Genomic DNA, 21,554 nt, shown 5'->3' with positions numbered 1-21,554 from the left:
CACGTATTCTTTATCTGTATGGGTGTGTGTGTGCTTAACTATTGTATTTGGTTTTTATTACATTTATTCCCATTTCCATTTTATTAACTACATCGCGTTGGAAATTACATTAGCTTGTTTGTACGTGTTCATGAGTTCAAATGTTTATGTGTGTAGGTGTTTAAGTGTGTTTGTGCTTATTTACGTTTGTTATTAATGCCAAGTGCATGTTACCGTTTTTCTGTTTTATGGTTCAAGTGCCTCTGCGATTACGTGTACACCTTCGCCTAACACTGTGTCTGTGTTTGTGTCTGATCGATCGCCTTTAAAAATATTTTTATGCGTTTACGTTCACTTACATACATATGGCACATACATATGTACATAACATAGTATTCACATGCCCGCATGAATTTCATAAGGAATAATTTTGTTAGCTATTTATGGGTTTGTGTAAAATGTAATTTATGTTTTCCGAACGAAATAAATTCACGAAATTAATCGCTTAATTATAGGTATTTAACAATAGCATAATTTAATAGATCGACGAACTTTCGATTATGAACGGTTTATTCAGTTTGATAGAGAGCCCGAATATACAGGGTTTGTCCGGAATAATAATAGGACTGGTTTTCTTCCGCGGCGACTGTACTTCGGAGCGTGCGTGCACTGACTGGATTCGGTAGAGGGCGTTCCTAGCTAACGAACGAGCAGCTGGTCATTTTCCTGTTGTTTCCGAGCACCTGGTCAGGACAAACATTTTCGCGCGACGTGTTTCTGTGAGTGGTGCAAGCCAAAAATTCAGCGTTCGTTAGAGCAGAGGTACGCGAAACTGTGTGTAACTCAGTAAATCTGCGACAGAGACCTTTGATATGATCAAGCAGGCTTACCCAAATGTTGCTTTAGCAAGAAGTGGAGTGTTTCGATGGCACAAGGTCTTTTTAGAGGGCCGAGAAGAGGTCGCTGATGAAGACCGTGCTGGGAGACCTGCAACTTCGACAAACACCTACAATGTGTCTCATGTGCGCAGATGTTAAATTTATGGAAGTCCTCAAGAGACTCAAACGAAAGGTCAATCGTGGCCGACACGACATCGCAGCCGATTGGAAGTTGCACCACGACAACGCCTCGGCTCACATCGCCTTTTTTGTGAACAGGTACCTAACCAATGCTGGCATCCCAACGCTTCCGCAGCCGCCCTACAGCCCAGATGGACTTTTTTGTTTCCTTGCCTGAAAAGGACGTGAAACGCAAGCATTTTGAGACGATAGAGTAGATCCTAGCAGCATGCACCTCGGTTCTCAAAGCTATTCCGGAAAATGCTTTCTATGACGCCCTCAATGCTTGGAAATCGCGCTGCATCGACGCCTATTTTGAAAGTTTTTAAAGAACTGTAACTATTGGTTAAATAAATGATTTTAAATCGACTCAGCTCTAGTACTTTTCGGATAAACCCTGTATGTATATGGGTAATAGTTAGCTATAATAGATTGCTAAGATAATGGCCTTCTAAGATGTCGAAAAGTGAGAAGTTTTCCAAGCATGATGAAGAATGTTGATACTATAAATAGGTACTTCCTTCATCTCCGCCTCAATCATGAATGATTGAAATTTTAAATTTTTATATCTAGTCCAGAAAACCCCTGACGACATAACATTGATGAAATTAAAATTCTTCAAGTTCAAGTACATGTCATTAAATCGTTTATCAAGATCCGTTTTACTTTTAAAGATAAAGCCATCGCTACGACGTTTGCACCAGAGTATTTTTCTTTCCGTCAGTTGGAATTCAATATTTTTAATGCTAGCCAACCGTGAAGGGATTATCTAGTTAAATTGGGATTTCAACCCAGAAAGAGCTTTCACTGGTTCAGAACCTTTAAATTTGTGCGCCTATGTTTATTGTACTTGCGTAATAATTATGATTTTTTGATAATTTATTTTTGCAGTTTTGGCAAAATAACTACTTTTAGTTCAGTTACTAACATTTAAGCGTTACATTTATTAAAACACAAACATTGCCGTATACTGAAAATTACATAAAATAATTTTGTTTCACTGAAAATAAAAATCAATTCTCTCTTTTGTTTGCTCTCTTCTCTTCTAGGGTGACTACATTAAACATCCCGTCCTTTACGAGCTCAGCCATAAATATGGCTTCACCGATAATCTTCCCGAGAGTGCACTGCCTAACCGCCTCGAGGAAATCAAAGAGGCGATACGGCGTGAAATTCGCAAAGAGCTGAAAATTAAAGAGGGTGCCGAGAAATTGCGCGAGGTAGCCAAAGATCGACGCTCCTTGAACGACGTGGCTTCAATTGTGAAGAAAAGCAATAGCAAATTAGCCGAGTTGAAATCGGAGTTGCAAGAATTGGAGAGTCACATTCTCCTAACGCAAGGCAACTCCGTGAGCAATGGCAGAGGTACGTACATTGAGAATTTAAAATTTTAATTCTAGATAAGATTATAGCAGTGTAGGCGTTGTTCAATTTCAACTGAAAATATTTTCGAAGTTCACAAAAATGTGTCTAAAAATTCCCTATGGATTTAATCTCAGAACAAAAAAATAAACAAATAAACTATATTTGAATTGATCCGGCGAACTGTTTAAAAATCAATTTGGCATGAGGATCCTTTATATATTTGCCCACCATAGGCAACGCAATAACAAAAAACAAATAAACTTTTCCAATTCTATAAAACACCAACAATGCGCCATTCATGAAAATGCTTGTTGTTGGCGTAAGGGCCAACCAAGTACACATATTGGAATTCTCTCTTCCTACTCATATCTTTCTAGGCATTTTTATGAATTGGAGCAACAGTTGGCAAATGGCCAAGCATAATTTAAAATAGTCCATTGTTGCTGTGACCTCGGATGTGAAAAGGCCTCACATATGTGTCCGCCTATTCATGATTTGTATGAATAAAAAATTAATTGAAGCAATGGAAGACTGGACGTATGGCTGCCTGAAAAACTGCATAACACGGCGCAGTGTTGTATTTGCATGCGGGTATTATGTAATTCATATTTCGTCATCGCTGCTGCTATTCTCGACATGTGCGCACTGGTAATTGTAATGGCTTTTACATACTCGCACACAAATGCCGAGGTATTGTCATTCTTTTGAGACACGAAACTTTCAAGCGGTAAACACGAAAATGACTTTGCGCAACATAACATATGTATTTACTCTTAAAACACTCGGTCTGTGAACTATTTCGACTAAAATCTGATCAGAAGTAAAAAAATTGGTTGCAGATTGAAACGTTCAAAAAAATTTCAGTCATCCACAATATTTCTCGCTGAAACATGGCGTCTAATTGACATAATGCCTTAAAATAAGTATTTGTACTGGAATTGGAAGATCGACACGAAATCGATACTTTAACTAAATTATGATGTTTAGTACTCAGACATATTTAAGCCAAAATGGAAATGAATTGAATTTGTTTCTAAAAACAATATACAATATCAAGTTTTTACTGGGGTCTTGCAGAAAGTAAGGTTGCACTTACGCTACTCTAAGAGTTTGTTACTTAAATAAAATTTGCTGGAGTTATTTTAAACTACAATCCTTTTTGCATTTCTTTCAGATGGCTACTCCTCGAATTTATCCACGCCAACGTCTACGTTGGGCGGTAGCGTCAGCAGCTTGGGCGGTGGCAATGGCGGTCTTATTGGTGGCGGACACGAACAGCTTTCGACGAACGACAAAATGCTCATCTCACTGGAGAAGCAACTGAATATCGAAATGAAAGTGAAGAATGGCGCTGAGAATATGATACAGTCATTGGCGAGTGGCCATCATGGGCGTGACAAAAAACTCTTGGCTGAAGCGCAACAAATGTTGGCCGATTCGAAGGCGAAAATTGAGTTCTTGCGGTTACGCATCCTCAAAGTAAAGCAGAACAAGGAACACGCTCACAAATTGTCCGCGCAGGCAGCCATAGCGGCCAGCGGCGACGGCGAGAATGGTGGGCAGCCGCAACGGCTGGAGACAACGCTCGAGGAGCGCATCGAGGAGTTGCGGCATCGCTTACGCATCGAGGCGGCCGTCGTGGATGGAGCAAAGAATGTGATACGTACCCTACAGAATAACAAAGTGCCCGATAAGAAGGCGTTGCAAGAGGTGAGTGGGCCTTATATTTCTTAGTATTCTTTTAAATACTTTATTGATGTGAGACGTTTTTGGATTGGTTATACCCTAACATTTTAATATTGTTTATAATCGGTGGTAAATTTTATCATGTGCTGCAGTAATCCGATTTATTGCAGGTGCTTTCATTACAAAGTACAAAAACTTTGGAATTTTGCATTTTTTTAAATTATAACTTAAAATATGGACGAAAATTCATTCCGGGTATTGTTTATAATTAAAGTCTCTGTTGGTGGAATGTTTTCGCAGAAAATAAGAGAATAAATTTTCGCCTTATTTTCCTCATTGCAATGAGATGATTCTAATGAGAGTGTGATTCATAATCATAGTATTTTGTAAAAGTAATTCCATTTGCAAAAAACATAAAAGAAAATAAACCCCGAATCTATATTTCACTCTGCTCTCCGTAGTTGGCACCGAGCAAGAATTGGGCTAATTGCTCTGCTCCATTTTAATCGCGCACATTTTCGTGCGATCGCCAAAGATTGCACGTCACTCGAGAGTAGATCATGTCGTCCGCCGCAGCACACGAACCTTGGCTATTTATCTCGTGGATTTGCTACGTTGGGGAAGACGCATAAATTATGCACACGCCTTTGTGTGTGTTCCAACATATTCGCATCGCTTGGCTTTATTTTCCTCACTACTATTTATATATTTCGGCCAATTGACGATTTCTTTCAAAAAGAGAGAAAAACTAGTAGAGCAATGGAAGAAAAACATTTTAAATACAAATATTGAGCTTCAAAATGATTATATGTATTTTTTGTATATATAATTATATACTTAATATGTGCAGAGGTATACATACGTATCAAATATTTGGCACTTGAATTCGACTCTGCCACACTAATTAGATGACGACAAATTGGCTATGCTTGCGGTACAACAGATAATCGCGCAGAATATCGGGTAGTTTTTGTATGTATTAGATGGATCAGTAGATCTTTTTAGGATATTAAGGGGCCTAAAAAATTTAAAATTTTGCGGATTAAAAAAAAACGACCTTTTTGAAATTTTCAGGGTGTAGTTATGCACAAAGAAAATTTTGAAAAAAAAAAAAAATAAATATTTTCGGAATAATGCGAGATCTCCGACTACGTTAAAAAAGACCTCTACCTTCTCCGTGGATCAAATCTAAAAATAAACAATTCTCGGTAAACCAAAAAAAAATCAAAATGGCGGCGTATTAAAAATAATTAAATTTTACCAAATGTTCATAATTTGGGACCTGCCAAAATCAGATTTTTCATAAGATCAAAAGCCGATAGATATTCTGTATAATTATATAAAGCACAGATCATTCATTACTTACTATCTCTCTTAGCTGTTAAAAACCAGACCCCTGATATAGTTTTAGAATTGATTGGAAGTAGCAAGCCTCGACAAAGATCGGAACGAATGCTAATGATCAATTTTTTTGTGAGGTATGATGGTTCTCACTTCGATAGGTGGCTGAGAGCACACATATAGCTCTATGCCAACTAAACGCTGCCTTGTGTGGCGCATTTGATTTGTCCTCTCTCGGTTGCAGTATCAATTGCAAGAGCTCGACTAATCTATTTATTAAATGTAGACGCATAAATATGCTTCTGTTTATGGCATCTGGCGAATCGTTCATTGATTTCTATTCCGCTAGATGTGAGGTATTCACCTTTCGTTACACGTTCACATTGGCAGTGTGGGTTTTGTAACACCTAGAACAGTTGTGGCACAGTTGCCCGTAATTGTATATAAGAAGGTGTGTTCGTGCACTTTACGTGTCGTGTTTATTGTTATGACCCACTGTGTTTAGCTTGTTATTTGTTGTAGGCTTTCTTTTAACTCCGTTCTATCGACCACATTGCGGTGGCGGTTACACGCCCTCTACAACCATTTGCCTGCACCAAGTGACCTACATACATACATATATATAATTAAGTGAGTGCACTTATGAGTTTATGTTTCAAGCAATTTGTTGTTTGTGTGAATAATGAGGCAAGCATTTTATTTTGCTCATAAAACTTAAGTAAAAGTTCTCTAGAGCTATTTACTAGCTCTTCGCAAGATGTACTGCTTTGTGCAGTTTTCATAGCCTCATTGAGTTTGCCGTGCCAATCACAGCAGTCCGGCTGTTAGTGGCTCTGAAAGATGCACTTTGATGCCGAGACTCCATGCTTCTTTGTTTTATTACCTTCGCATTGTAATAAAGCAGGCACTTGTGAACTTAGAACAACAACTTAAATTCACTTTGTGTAAATATATTAGAGAAGGCAATCATAGAAAGCTCCATATAAAAGTAGTGTAATCAATAAGATCTAAGAAAAGAGTAGCTGCACATAAGTAGTTTTCCAGCTGATAGAAGTGCCGTCGTTTTCGGATTATTGTCAATACTTTTAATGCTAAGTTAATAGTAAACAGAAAAATCATTTACTGACAGATTCGTCAGATTTTCTGAAAAGCTTTTTCAAACACTGTATGGTATGTGCTTGCTGAAAACCCAAACGTTTTGATTACCAAACCTTGTTTAGTAGCATTCTTTGACTTATAATAAGAGCTAATTAGATGCTTTTTCGTCTTGGAGCTTTTTGGCATAACGCAATCGCTAGCCACGTTGAACAAGATTCATTCAAGAACCAGTATCAACAACAACAATAACGTTAGCCTCGAAATCCAACGCAGAATAGCTCTTGTCAACAGGTGCTACTTCGGACTGAGTAGGCAATTGAGAAGTAAAGTCCTCTCTCGACGAACAAAAACCATAGCATGGACGATGACAACACTTGAAGGGTCGACGTTACGGGTTTTCTAGAGAAAGGTTCTGCGGAAGATTTATGGTCCTTTGCGCATTGGCCACGGCGAATATTGCATCCGATGGAACGATGAGCTGTATCCATCCGATGGAACGATTGACGTTCAACGAATTAAAAGACAGTGGCTACGCTGTCTAGATCATGTCGTCCGAATGGACGAAAACACTTCAGCTCTGAAAGTTTTCGACGCAGGGAAGCAGAGGAAGAGAAAGATCTCCACCGCGTTGGAAAGACCAGGTTAAGATTCTCCAATAGGCATTCAATCTTATAGGAGAAGTCAAAATAAAGCATTTTCCGGATAAAGGAACCGCTTCTAAATATATCTAATAATTATAAAAATGTGTATATTTATTAACATTGAGATACTTTAATTACCTTAATTTGTATTATCTCTTATTGTTCGCGTAGAAGAACATCTCTCACTAACGATCTACAAGCTAAACTCTCTATTTCCTTTTTTTCTATACTTATGGTCGCTCATATACGATTTTCCTATTCACATCTCACGAAAATGAGAAGAAAATTCCTAACAAACACAGATTTTCACGGCGCTTTTCGCTAACCAGCCGCCTGTTTGACTTTTTTTCGCTTGTGAAGCCGATCGAGCGGACAGTTGGCTGGTTAGTTGTGTTCGTGCCGTGGTGTTGTTGAGAACGTTTTCATGTCCGTGCTGTGCGCCGTCTTGCGTGTTTATGCGTTTTGTGCGTAATGTTGTTGTTTAACATCTACCATATACATATATAAAAAAAATTTAAATAAAAATTCTCAACACAATAATACATAGCTTTGGGGAAAAAAGGAGCACCAAGCATCACATGCCAACGTAAAACTAATGCTGAAACGCCTTAGTAACCGTTACCGGCAGATACTTCAAAGAGAAATGCGAATAATCGAGTGTTTATTAAAGCTTTTATTATATATTTTTTACTGTGTGTATAAGAAAAGTGATCAATTCTCACGCTGAAGGCGTTTATTTAACATTAATATCTGCTCTTAATTATTTTGCTAAAAAGTTGATTCAAAGTTGCGCAATCAGCTGTGGTGTGCGCATTATATAGGCGATATGAACGTATCGTTGAAGTGATCTCCAAGGTGTGGAAGGGTTCTTTCGTTCTTATATAATGCATTAATACAAGTCTGTACAGGATGTGGCACCGTCATTTCCTACAACACGCTCAAGCTCTCGGTCGATCGCTTGCAAAGATGCCAGCTTTTATGAATTTACATGCGTTGTTGGCGATTTATTTTCGGTTGCGACCTCAAAAGTCTTCTTACCGCCCATCCACTGTGCCGCGAATTCGAAACATTTGCACCTGTAATGTAAATATGTAAATGTGCGCGGCATAAATGCAATGCCGTTGACTTGACTGCGCATAAAAGATATTTTTCCTCGACTATACTGGCTAATAAAAATGTTTCTTCGCCTTTTTATTTATATCGGGTGATTTTTTAAGAGCTTGATAACTTTTTTTAAAAAAAAAACGCATAAAATTTGCAAAATCTCATCGGGTCTTTATTTGAAACGTTAGATTGGTTCATGACATTTACTTTTTGAAGATAATTTCATTTAAATGTTGACCGCGGCTGCGTCTTAGGTGGTCCATTCGGAAAGTCCAATTTTGGGCAACTTTTTCGAGCATTTCGGCCGGAATAGCCCGAATTTCTTCGGAAATGTTGTCTTCCAAAGCTGGAATAGTTGCTGGCTTATTTCTGTAGACTTTAGACTTGACGTAGCCCCACAAAAAATAGTCTAAAGGCGTTAAATCGCATGATCTTGGTGGCCAACTGCCCATGCATCCCGAAAAATGCACTGTTTGGTGTGGTTTGTACGCTGGTGGAATCATTGGACCGTATTTTTTCAAAGATGCTGTTGGACGCAACGTTACGGTGAATGGCGATCGCTATCGTTCGATGCTAACAAACTTTTTGTTGCCAAAAATGGAAGAACTGAACTTGGTTGACATGTGGTTTCAACAAAATGGCGCTACATGCCACACAGCTCGCGATTCTATGGCCATTTTGAGGGAAAACTTCGGAGAACAATTCATCTCAAGAAATGGACCCGTAAGTTGGCCACCAAGATCATGCGATTTAACGCCTTTAGACTATTTTTTGTGGGGCTACGTCAAGTCTAAAGTCTACAGAAATAAGCCAGCAACTATTCCAGCTTTGGAAGACAACATTTCCGAAGAAATTCGGGCTATTCCGGCCGAAATGCTCGAAAAAGTTGCCCAAAATTGGACTTTCCTAAGACGCAGCCGCGGTCAACATTTAAATGAAATTATCTTCAAAAAGTAAATGTCATGAACCAATCTAACGTTTCAAATAAAGAACCGATGAGATTTTGCAAATTTTATGCGTTTTTTTTTAAAAAAAAGTTATCAAGCTCTTAAAAAATCACCCGATACATATGTATGTATGTATGTAGGTGTAGCGTATGTGTGTGCCCATTTTGCTTGCCAGCGTCACAATGTGTCGGTCGAAAACTTAAAAATAAAAATCTTAAATTGTAATAAATTTATAAAAGAAAAGTATTTAAAAACGAGAGTGTTTTTTGCACCAAGAAGACATCGGCGAACGCCGTGTGTGCGTCTGTGGCAGCTGTCGGACGTTGTAAAATGTGTAAAGAATAAATAAATGCGTATTTTTAAACGCATTATTATAGATGCACAAACAAGAGTAGTTGGCAAATATTTGACGCACATATTCCGTGTAATTTAGGATGCGTGCTGCTTCTAGTTACTCATAAGTTGCGTGTAAAAATACACCAGTCTCATCTCAATAAATCTGTTATGTGGATGACGAGAGGCGCTTATCATGACTTTTTTTTATGATAATAAATGTTTTGCTCCACAAATTCAAAGGAACTTGATTTGCAATAGTTTTGTACTACATTACATACATAGAAATGTGTCTAACGACTGAACTGAACAATTTTTCCTTGCGTTTAAATCCAATTCACTCTTTTAAAATCCAGTGATCGTCTCAATGCGCTGCCATCTTTAATGCGTGTAGTTTCTGCATTAAAATTTGGAGCCTCTTCTAGTTCACCGTATTGGAAACTTAACTTAAGGACACATTTTAATTGTCTTTTTCATAATCATAACGGGGTTTTCAATAAAAGCGCTACAGATTTTTTTTTTTTAATAAAACAAAAAACGGTTTGGAATGTCAATGAAATGTTTTATTCTTGTGAAAGTACATTCGATGTCATTATGTATGGAACTCGATTTTTTTGATTGGCCCCCACGGACACGGAAGTTCAGACGCTGAACCCAATTTTCGACGGTTCGATATTCGTACGAAGTTCATGAATCGTCGCTGGCTTGTTGGCATGGATCATAGATCTATGGCGGTCAATTAAGCGAGCCATTGCGTGAGATAACACGTTCACCGAACTGAGTTTTCAATAAATCGATTGTGACTTTCACTGTTTGGCTTGTCGTGCCGTCCGTAATTTTTTCGGGATGCAATGGTGACTCATGAAGTACATGTGGATTGCTGCCTGACCAAAAACATATATTTTGCTCATGACGAAGCCATTCATCCAGAAATGAGTCTCATCCCTGACGATGATTTTTCGATGAAAATCTGGATCATTTCCAAGTTTTTGCTTAGCCCAATTCCCGAACATACGACAATTCAGGTGGTCAAGCGGCTTCAGTTTTTGCGTCAATTTGATCTTGTAAAGATGTAGGCCAAGAACTTTCCAACGCTTGAGAACGACGTATGAGAGACTGAGTTGGGTCCTCCTCAATTGATGCGCTTGCGGCAGCAATATTCTCGACACTACGGGCACTTCTTTGTCTCACTGGCACGGGAGCATTTTGTACTATGCCTGTGAATTGAAATTTTTTCACTAGACGCTCAATTGATTTGAGCAAGTTTGATTTGACAGGATGATTATGACGACCATAAATTGATCGTAGCGCTCTTAAAGTTGAGGCCACGGACTCTCGAAATTCGGTAGAAAATTTTAATAATTTCGACTCGTTGTTGGATCGTATATCTTTCCAAGATGAAATGACAAAACCGTATTGAAGAGAAATGTCAAAAGAGCGGGAAAAAATATGGCTTGCTGTCCCTATCGGTCTCCTTTTGTAGCGTCACTATTGGATAATCCGTTATTTAATTTTTGGAATTTTGGAATATTTTTTTTTGCTTCAAAAAGTACCAACCGATAAATACAAAGTTGATACCTAGTTGATCCATAATGAATCTTTGAAAAATTACTTTTTAGTCACTATCATAACAGCGGTAAATTACCTCTTTAAAGCAAACGGAGTTTATTACGAAAAATGAGGAACTGTTAAAAAATTAATTGTTTTGTTGGTATTTTACCAGTAAAAATACATGAAAATTTGTATAGTAAATTTTTAGGATCTCAAATCAAAAATCTGTAATATAACCATATATCCTTTTATGAATGTGAATAAATGTGTTTCCGAAACGGCTTTAAGAAACCTTTGAAACAACGACAAAATTCGTGAGTGAACGTGAATCAATGTTATTCAAACGAAATTTGAAAATAGTGAAAGTAGAAGTCAAATGCTGACTGAAATAACGGACAAAGTTCAATATACAAATGTGTGATAGCCGTGGATCACTTGTGATTTTCCTCCCGCAATTATGAGTGATACCGGTGATCGTGATCCGCCGGGTAAAACACCACCCGAAACAGCTAGCAACGGTAAACCACAAAGTGGTGAAACGCAAGACTCGTCTCGACAATATCAACGGCGGCCGCAAGCCGCAGTTAATCCTCCTGCTGCGACTGTATTGCCACCGCAACCGCACGAGCTGACCGCCGAGTGGACGGTTCGTGCGCAGCTAACATTCGCTCGAGCCGGCGAAAAAGTGCAGCGCGAATTCAGCTCAAACGATCCAGTGAATCCTGTCCGTGTGGTGTACAAATGGTCTGCATTTGATTCGCCACTGCCGCCGGACGATGATGCCGACGCTGACCTGTTAGACGATTCTTCGTCTTCAACTTTGCACAAGCGAAACTCATTCGCCAGTCGTGGATCACGCCAATCTACACCGCTAAAGGTGAGCCACACACGCACATCCACGCATACAAACACAAATACATAAAAACTTTTGTACTCATAGACCGTACAACACACCCGTCGTTGGCAGCAGCAGCCGCACGAAAGCTTCCGGTCGACCACTTCATCAACCAATGCCGACCTAGGTGGAGGCGATTCGGCATTCAGCGGCTCCAATACTTCTAAACAACGCCAACGACCCTACCAACGGCAAACTCCAACCGCAGGCGCCAGTGGTCCGAATACCGAAATGGGCGCTATTTACGGTACGCGCTGCCGCAGTACGTGCAACATTGTCGTCTCGGCCGTTGCGGACTTTCTGCCCACAAATCATGCAGCTAGCGAAGGCGCGACGTCCACACAAACAACGACAAATGAAGACTTCATGATGAGCAGTGGGTCCGGATTAGGAGGCGCGACGACACATGTCAAAGCATCAGCGACGGACTTCATTCCGGAAGAGGAGGCTGATCCGTTTGTATTCAATACAACGGCGTCGTACACTGTTTTACCTCAAGCGGTAATAGTCAATTAGGAACGAAATTAAATAAATGAGAATACAAGCAAAGGCATCCAAAGAGTCGGGGCGGATGTATGTATGTATGTATATGTAAACTTGTGAAATCATAAACACATTCGACGTATTCTGTGATTTCCAAATATTTGAGCTGCGGAAGATTTCAGTGGTTCAACAAATCAGTGGGCGGGCGGCAAACGGGCCTTTTTCTACATCCATCCATTGTTGTGCTTCAACGCCAACACGCGTCCGTATGTGCATATTTTGCGTGTAATCCGTTTTAATCTCCACGCTGTCTAAGCGAATCCCACAGTCCCGCTGATCGACACTTACCACCCCGCTCCTCGTCTAATTAATTACGCGCTTATTGCGCGCAAGCAACCACTTGAAGGCAATGAATGTTTATTGGACTTTGTTTTTGTGGCTCTTTTTCGGTATTTTTCCTCTTATAATTTTCGCAGTGCTATTTTTACTCTTCGCCTCATCGGCAAAAAGTGCCAAACAAAACAGAAATGGCTCGTTGATTCGATGATGACTTTGTACTCACGTTGGGAGTTCATTCGCATTTGGCACAAAAGCCAAACTAAAAACTAAAATGTATCCAATAGATTTTTATGGATCGATTTGATTCTGTCCATGCAGTTAACAATCTGTTTCAATAGCACATTGAAAGTGTCTCATTGATTTTCTGTAAGCATTGATTAATTCTTTTATTCTCCGCCGACTCTGCGTGATGCCACACGTGTGCTTGTACCATACGATATACTTGTATGTATTGTATATGTTGTTGTTTTATGTTTGCATTAGTCCATCGATTCTACCATATCCACCGGCTCGAAAAGTTTCACCACAATTGGAAAAGTACTGGCTCTTCGTGACGCTTTCTCACAGACAAGTGATACGGAGACGAAATATTTTGAAGAGCGTGAACGTGAATACGAACGACGCCGGTATGCTAATAGCCGTAGTCCGATTGATCGTCGAATAAGGCAGCATCATCAGCATCAACAGAAGGAACAAAAGTCATATGAAAGTCGTCGTGCCACCACGGAAGGTTTACTCCTGTCGCCTAGCGGTCATTCTGGTGGCGGTGATTCCTACGTGGACGAGGCAAACTCATTTATGGTAAGTTCACTTCGATGATGGTTGGAAATTTGCGCGAGCTAATTGACCTTTTGACTTGGACCTTCCGTTAAATACATACAATATGAGCTTCAAATTTTTTTTACTTCAGACACTTTTCGAAATATGTATATACATATATACATTTATGTATATAAATTCAAATACTTATCTCTTTCTAACAGCATTTGGCTAAAAAGATAACTTTTAGGAAGACAAGACTGTACGACAGACTTCTCCTCAAAAATATTAAAAAAAATAGTTACACCAATTTCTAACGGTATGCTTTTCATATAGCCTTCGTTTTTAACTTCCCCATCGCATACGTTCAAATCTGCCTCTATGCCGCGTATACCAACAGTGCCAGAACAGACACGTTCCCAACAGGAGCAACAACAACAAACGCTTGCTTCTAAACAAAAGTCAAATTCAAGTGAACCACTGAAGAAACCGCGAACGGTACACATTGACGTCTACTGCACGGGTTCTGAAGATGAAGATGAGGAAGAGGAGGGAGCTGAAGGAGAAGATGAGGGCGATCATGCCGATGCCGAAGCATCCGCTAGTTCGAATGACGAAGATGAGAATGCAAGTAAACGTTATGAATTGGAATCAAATTCCACACCTCAAACCGTTTTTGACAACGAACAGCTGTTGCTGAAGCACAAGCGTATTACGGGTCAAATGCTTCCACGGCGTCTACAACAACCATCAACACGCGCCGATACCCAAACTACAAAAGCACCGAAAACGGAAGGCACAGGTGACTTGAGTATTGGACATGCCATAACCAAGTCCAGCACTGCTGAAGAGGTATCTGAGTCCAAGCAATTACTATTTCGAAAACACATTGGCGATCAACGTGCCGCCAAATTGGCAGTACTACGTCAAAAGTATATGCGTCAATCAAGTGATGATGCTATCAGCTCAAATTATCCCAACTCATCGCGTTCTACGGTGCGCGACGCCACGTGCAGTAGCATTGCCTCGAGCGTAGTCACCTCATCCCAAGCTGAATATCCCGACTCACCATGGAAGGAGACAGAGGATCCAGAAGAAATATACTCACTTGCAAAGTCGGACAGTTTTGAATATGAAAATACAACCGATCGGTTGCGCATAAAGCAGATGGAGCGGTTTTGGTCGCGTACATCCTCTATGGACGAGCCAACCGGTCAACGTCAAATGTTATCAGGCTCTCCAGTACGTGGTCATATGCAGGGAGCTTTCTTACAACCCATTTCGGAAGTTAGCTCACAACGAAACTCACCTTTTAAGACGCCCCTCACACGCTATGACACTTTGCCTTCCGAACCTGAAATCTTTTCGGAAGCATCTGACACTTACTACACATATCCTGGTGCAACTGCAACAACCACTACACTGCATTCTTCGCCGGCATACCTGCAGCAAACATCACACTTTCCACGCAATCGTCCCGGGTTTTTGCAGTTTTTCGGCCCATCTACCTCACCGAATCAACAACAGCAAACACATGTTTCGTCCCAGTTGCCAAACACTGCACGCGAGGTGACTTCACCATCGCACGCTCAATTGCTGTACACAGGTTATCAACCGTACTTACAGCGTTGGAAGAGCGAGACGCGTGATAATCTGTCGACACACGACACCTCGTCGCCTGCAGATCACAGTAGCTGCGCTGGATCACCGCCGCTAACTTCACGACAAATTTCGCCAGCATTTCAAAGAAGTGGCAGTGAGGCGCCGCCAACCACATCTTCAGCGGCGACATTCCATCAGTCGCCAATAACCGCGCGACGTTTCGAAATGAAACACGAAAGCTCTGCAATAAGCGAAGCTTCTACAACCCACTCCGGCTACACACCCGAGCACTTGTTAAAGGCGAAGAAATTTGGCACTGTAGTAAGTGCAGCGCGTAAACCGGGTCATCATGTGGGACCAACAAAAAACCCGAGTTGTGCTTGTGAGAGCTGCCAGCGTTGGCTTGCCGAACGTTTTCAGGTACGCGGACGTGCTTTCTCTTTGGGAGAGCGCCCTATACTACGGCGTCCCACTTGAGGGACTGGATGTCATAAAAAGAATGAATCCTCACTGCCATATATTAAATTAAGGTTTAATCATAACTGAACTTCAAACCCAATATTAAATTGCATTTATGTGACATAAATGAATAAAGAAAACGTAACGATTAGGTCTGGATGTAATGCTGATTATCTCGTAAACTAGTTAAGCAGCTTTCAAACACATTTCAACCTCAATACATACCAAAATGAACTTTCATTGAATCCGAAATACTAAATACTCATTTATGTACCGATTGTTTGTACCTTTAACTTAAAGAGATTTAAGTGAATAACTAATATTTGTCTAAATGTTAAGAATAAAATGGAGAGACTTATTAAAGTTTAAACAAAATGTTCCTCAATTTCCCAGCTGAATTGTAAAAGTACCAAATAAAATCCAAATTCTTTATATAAAATAACTCTTGTACTTTTTTTTGGAATTACTCAGTAGCTTGCAGATCCAGATATAAGCCAAAATCTGCGTAAAATTTCCAAAAAATTTAAAACATAACTATCTGAATTGGCTCTTTTGTGGTCCTTCCGAAAGACCGTTTTCATCAAGATTTTGAGGACGACAATCTTCGATCCAATGAGTACTGCACAGGGATGATGCTGTCATCATTGATGAGCGATACTTTTTTTTTGAGAATTGAGGATTTTTTTCTTGATCTCTATACTGTGAGGATCACCCACGCACATACATACATACATCTTCATAAAGGACAGATGAAGTTTCGCGAGGTAAGTATTCAAATAAATCAATGTTCATTCAGAGCCATTGTTTTAAAATAGATTTATTTATACTAATTTCAAACCAAGTCTTGCTCAACATTTTTAATTACATGTCCTCAGCATTTTAAGGTTTGAATATACAAAATAACAAGGTAAACCAATCCAAAACCTACATTTTTTTTACTTATTCACTTAAATTTTATTAAAAAATTATACCAACTGATATGCGATTCATAACTAATTATTGTCATTCTGCACTCCACTAACAGGCAAATATAAGCCTTAGTGAGTCTTCACGCAAGCTGGATCTCCTAAGGCACTCGCTTGACTTGCGACGTCTGGAATTGCCCGTGGATTCACCGGCCGCACACCAACTAAAATCGGAGCTGCAGTCGGTACAGCAGGCATCGTCGCCAATTCCAGTCACCTACACGTCTCTGCAACCCTTTCACGGCGGTCTGTTGGGCGGAAAACCATACCAACAGGTCTCCTCACTCGGCCGTTGCGCCAGCGTATCCGGTAAACTGGAAGTGCGTCTGATGGGGTGCCAAGATTTACTCGAAGACGTACCTGGACGTTCGCGACGCGATAAAGATAACAATTCCAGTCCGGGTGATTTGCGCAGCTTTGTTAAGGGTGTAACGTCCCGCAGCAGTTCGAAAAGTTATTCAGTCAAGGATGAGACATCGTCTGAAATAATGGCAGTCATAAAGCTAGATAATATAACGGTGGCGCAGACATCTTGGAAGCCTTGCTCGCAACAGGCTTGGGATCAGCGCTTCTCCATCGATCTAGACCGTTCCCGTGAACTGGAAATTGGCGTTTACTGGCACGACTGGCGATCCTTGTGCGCTGTGAAATTCTTGCGTTTAGAAGAGTTCATCGACGATGTGCGACATGGTATGGCATTGCAATTGGAGCCGCAAGGTCTGCTCTTTGCCGAAATTAAATTCCTCAATCCGATGATATCGCAAAAACCGAAGTTGCGTCGCCAGCGTATGATATTCAATAAACAACAAGTGAAGAATATACCACGTGCAAAGCAAATGAACATCAATGTGGCCACATGGGGTCGTTTGCTGAAACGTAATACACCCTCCAGCTCGCACCTCGCCACCGAAGGCACAACACGCGGTAATTCACGCGACAGCGAATCGCCCATTTCACGTTCACCATCGTCCGGCACCATCGATGCCGAACCCGAACCGTATTCACCCGGCCAGCAGGCACGTAATTTAGAATATGATCCTGATGCGGGTCTGCACGATCACGTCGAAACACCTGGTGAATGCCCTGACCCCGAAGTGAGTGGTCTGAGTGGCATGCGACCACTTTCGATGCAGGGCATTGCAGTGCTGCCACCGGAAGTGCCTTCACAAACTACACAATCTTCTACACCACAAAAACAACAGCAGCAGCAGCAACATCATTTGTCTACGAAAAACAATAACTTGCATTTGCAGATCGCCGGGAAGCATGGCTCAATGACGACTGCTGAAGTTGTCGGCGGCATGCCACTGGGCTCGAGACCCACTTCGAAATTGCCAACACCCACGCAGACGCAGCCGCCACCCATTCCGACCACGGCGCCACCTAAACTCGATCCAGAGGTAAGTGATAACACGCAAACAACAATAAAAATAAATGCTTCACTCATAGAAAACATTATAGATTGTATGAAGAAAGCTTCAAGCAGGATTTTATTTACTGTTGTGGTTATTAATTTGTAATTTTTGTTTAGTACGCGTTGTATATTATTATATAAATTGCTCGGTTCCGTTATACATATATACTATTAGCTTGTTGAGTAACTGTGTGATATTTTGCCGTTTTAAGTGGAATTGGTGTTTGTTGTTGCTCTTGTATTAGGCTATTGTAAATATCTAGTTGTATTGAAGCCAGTAAATGTAACGGTGTTGGAGTATTGTTGAAGCAACATTATTATTTTTTAACCATTTAACAAAATTGATCACTTTTAGGTCGAAATTAATACATTTCTTAAAAATTAATATGTAGACTTTTGGCTAAAAACTTTTTGAGGTTAGGTACCTTTCTTTTAAAGTTTTTAATTTTGAAATTAGCATCGAGACGAGCAACTTTGTCTTAAGAACTGTAGATAAAACTCAATACTAAATTTTACGTTAGACTCTCGAATTCAAAACGGGGCAATGGCGATTTAACAGACGCTGGCGGTAGCTCTTAGTTGCATGTCTCATACATGATTGTGTCATATTTTTCATGACAACTTCGTGGAGTACTTACTAGTAATCATGGTTAAACTATGGAAGGTTGTGTACTAAAGAAAATTGTTGTGTTTAACGAAGATAAAATATGTCTACGAGCTGTCTCTGGTCCAAATGAGGAAACAAGGGCAGCCTTTTAAGAAATCGTGCTGCGAATCTTCTTTAATTTTTTACGATTTGCTTAGACCTAAGAGCCCCTTAAAGTAGCGTAGGTCGGCGTTCAGTAGGTTGAGTTAAAATAAAGCCTGATGACTACCAGTTTTCATTCATAGTACATAGAATATAAATTGATCTCCAATACTGAGACTGCTGTATCAGCAAAGAGACCTAACTTAAAGTTTGTGGTTGGAACCTTATTTCGTCACTTTTTATTCCCAATTTATATACAATTTTATTAAATTTGGCAAACACTTTGTTATACTCATTCAAACTGAATGATCAAAAGCAAGTCCTTACCCTTGTGACAAAAAAGTACCCGGACATATTTATTTATTTTATCCTCTTGAAAGTAATCTCCCACCAGATGTAATACACTTATGCCAACGATTTTTCCAGTCCTCGATTTTTCATGAGCACTTTTTGGGATGACCTTGATAGTATTTTGATCTATCTCTTCGATTGACTGAAAACGGGTTCCATTCCGATGATTGTTGACTTGTTTGCATGTCAAACTCATAAACCAATGTCTCATCGACAATTATAATGCTCTCCACGAATGTCGAATCGGAATGCGCACGATCAAGCATGTCCAAAGAGACCTGTTTATGGTACTATTTTTGAAAAAAAATTCAGCTTTATTGGGACGACTCGAACAAGGACGCGTTTCATACCCACAACATCCACCAACATCATTCGAAAGGACTCGCGCTCAAGCTCTCTTGACATCTCTTGACATCTCTCTAACACTTACCTGACGATTTTCAAGCACCATATTCTTCACTTATTTACTATTTTCATCAGTTGATGAGGTCGAAGGTCGTCCAGCAGGCTTGTGTTTTGAATCACCGTAAGCCTATTCCAACATTCGCATCGATTTCGCCTACGAAATTCGGTTAGAAATAAGAAATTGGAGACAAATGCTTTGTTCGATATTTTTATCCATTGTAAAAATCGCATCGCGCTAATGAGGTGTACCGATTTATACAGATTGCTGTAAGGTAACGCAAGAATTTCTGAAAAAATTGCAGATCGGACTGTTATAGCATATGGGTGTCATATAAACTGACCGGTAAAATCATGGTCTTCTGTGGAAAATGTTTTATTTGTGAAGGTTATTTCAGCTTCGGTGCAACCGCAGTTAACGTTTTTACCAAAAGTCCATTATTTTATATAAAAATTAACCGTCAAAGACGCAATCAAAAGAGGTCCGAATTTAATATGATTGAGACCACTATATGAAAAATGTTTTCATCAAGAACCATCAATAGTTTAACCATGACTGCTAAGAGCTTCGACTTTCATTTACTGTATATGTACATATTTGTAAATATATTTTTGTGAAATGAAATCTACGAATATTATTGAATGCAATATATACATATATATTATATATATTTATATACTTAAGCCTATATACTTTAGTTTATTACCTGTAAATCTAAGTTAGAGTTAAATACCCCATTGTCTCTTCGTTAGCGATCCCCGCCCTCTCATGCATTTCGTACGCATTCTAGTTTTGTGTCATTTTTTGTGTTTGCGAATATGTTTTCTTTTTTTTGTTGTTAATCGACGACAGTTACAGAGCGCATTGCGTGAATTCGATTTTCTCAATCAAATGGACTCGCAGCCCAATACATTGCAACGGCCGGTGCATCAATACAATCGACAACAGCAACAGCAACAACAGCATGCGCAACAGCAACCACCAACACTGCAACCGAAGCCCCAACAGCAGCCCATGCAGCAGCAGTACATTGCCTCGGCCGCCCAGCAAACACTCCAGCCATATCACACACCACTGCCCACACACCAGCCAATGCCGTTGCACCAGTACCAGCCACCGGCCGCTGGTGGTCAGGGTCGTCAACAGGGTTCAATGCCAACAACTCCCGAAGCCAACAGCCAATCGGTGGTGGCGCCGCATTTCGGTAATGCAGCAATGGCGAATAATAATAGTAAATACAATGTGCCGCATGTGGCACGCCAAACTAGTCAAAGTAGTTTCAGAAACCAGCAGCAGCAGCAGCAGCAGCAAAACTACAATAATAATAATAGCAATGCAAATGCGTCGGTCGGTGGCATGGCCAATATGTACCATCGTCCAGTATTGGCCATGCCGCCGGTGATATTGATGGGCGGCGAGTTGGGGGCCGGCAATATGACCAGCCCGATAATTGAGATGCCACCGTCACCAGCGCCGAGCGCATTGCCGATTGTGGAGTATCCCGATGACGATGAGTATGCGGCGCTCGATGTTGCGCCGACGAGTTACAGCATCGATGCCGGTGATCGTTTCTGTGTCGAGGTTAGGATTAATATAATTTTTGTGTTTTTTATGTTTCATTGTTTTCCTGCACATTTTCTGTTTGTTTTAATAGTTTACAGTTGTTTATGTTTGACGAGTTACATACATACATACATATACGTTATAGGCGAGGCTGTAAAGCCTGTTTGAAGTTGGTTTAACTTGTCCAGCATGCTATTTATACATTTTGGATGAAAATCTTTAACATTAAATTTAAAAAAACTCAGTTTCGGTTTATGCTGTTTTAAAAATCACTAAAAAGTCTAAAATTATTTTTTGCATTTTTTTTTGGATTTATTAATTTTTTTCATTTGACTTGTGTTTAGAGTTTATTTTATTTTTATTATTTTCGTGAAAACTTTTAATATCGTCAATATTTTAAACACATGCAAGCTTGGAAAGTAACACAAATTTCCAATTTTATCACTCAATTTGTTTATATTTATTTTTTA

General features: G+C 40.0%; 2 protein-coding genes across 13 annotated transcripts in view; both read left to right on the top strand.

Annotated features, from left to right (window-relative positions):
- LOC126756665 (serine/threonine-protein kinase N) overlaps window positions 1-21,554 on the top strand; it is a 69,308-nt gene that overhangs the window by 37,280 nt on the left and 10,474 nt on the right. For 6 of the 10 annotated variants that reach the window (XM_050469893.1, XM_050469891.1, XM_050469890.1 and 3 more), the window contains 4 exons: window positions 2,087-2,402; window positions 3,577-4,112; window positions 16,665-18,005; window positions 20,374-21,102. In XM_050469893.1, the coding sequence (XP_050325850.1) occupies window positions 2,087-2,402; window positions 3,577-4,112; window positions 16,665-18,005; window positions 20,374-21,102 (2,922 nt within the window). The remainder of the gene's footprint in view (window positions 1-2,086; window positions 2,403-3,576; window positions 4,113-16,664; window positions 18,006-20,373; window positions 21,103-21,554) is intronic. The other 4 variants (XM_050469897.1, XM_050469896.1, XM_050469895.1 and 1 more) reach the window with 2 other exon arrangements.
- Window positions 7,565-16,082, top strand: LOC126756667 (nuclear pore complex protein DDB_G0274915). 3 transcript variants are annotated; one of them, XM_050469899.1, is made up of 5 exons: window positions 7,565-7,632; window positions 11,312-11,980; window positions 12,044-12,499; window positions 13,304-13,621; window positions 13,916-16,082. In XM_050469899.1, the coding sequence occupies exons 2-5, from the start codon at window positions 11,561-11,563 to the stop codon at window positions 15,656-15,658; spliced, it is 2,937 nt and encodes a 978-aa protein (XP_050325856.1). In that variant the 5' UTR covers window positions 7,565-7,632; window positions 11,312-11,560; the 3' UTR covers window positions 15,659-16,082. The 3 variants fall into 3 exon arrangements, with proteins under 3 accessions (XP_050325856.1, XP_050325857.1, XP_050325855.1); XM_050469900.1 differs by having other exon boundaries at window positions 7,567-7,632; window positions 11,392-11,980; XM_050469898.1 differs by lacking the exon at window positions 7,565-7,632 and having other exon boundaries at window positions 9,184-11,980.

Source organism: Bactrocera neohumeralis, chromosome 4 (genome assembly GCF_024586455.1).
Source record: "Bactrocera neohumeralis isolate Rockhampton chromosome 4, APGP_CSIRO_Bneo_wtdbg2-racon-allhic-juicebox.fasta_v2, whole genome shotgun sequence".
Lineage (NCBI taxonomy): Eukaryota > Metazoa > Arthropoda > Insecta > Diptera > Tephritidae > Bactrocera > Bactrocera neohumeralis.
This window is presented reverse-complemented; position numbering and strand designations above follow the sequence as displayed.

Excerpts from the sequence above, each read along its gene's own strand:
- LOC126756667 (XM_050469899.1), top strand. The coding sequence starts at position 11,561 with ATGAGTGATACCGGTGATCGTGATCCGCCGGGTAAAACACCACCCGAA. Across the intron at positions 11,981-12,043 it reads GCCAATCTACACCGCTAAAG|ACCGTACAACACACCCGTCG; the intron begins GTGAGCCACACA and ends TTGTACTCATAG. Across the intron at positions 13,622-13,915 it reads ACGAGGCAAACTCATTTATG|CCTTCGTTTTTAACTTCCCC; the intron begins GTAAGTTCACTT and ends CTTTTCATATAG.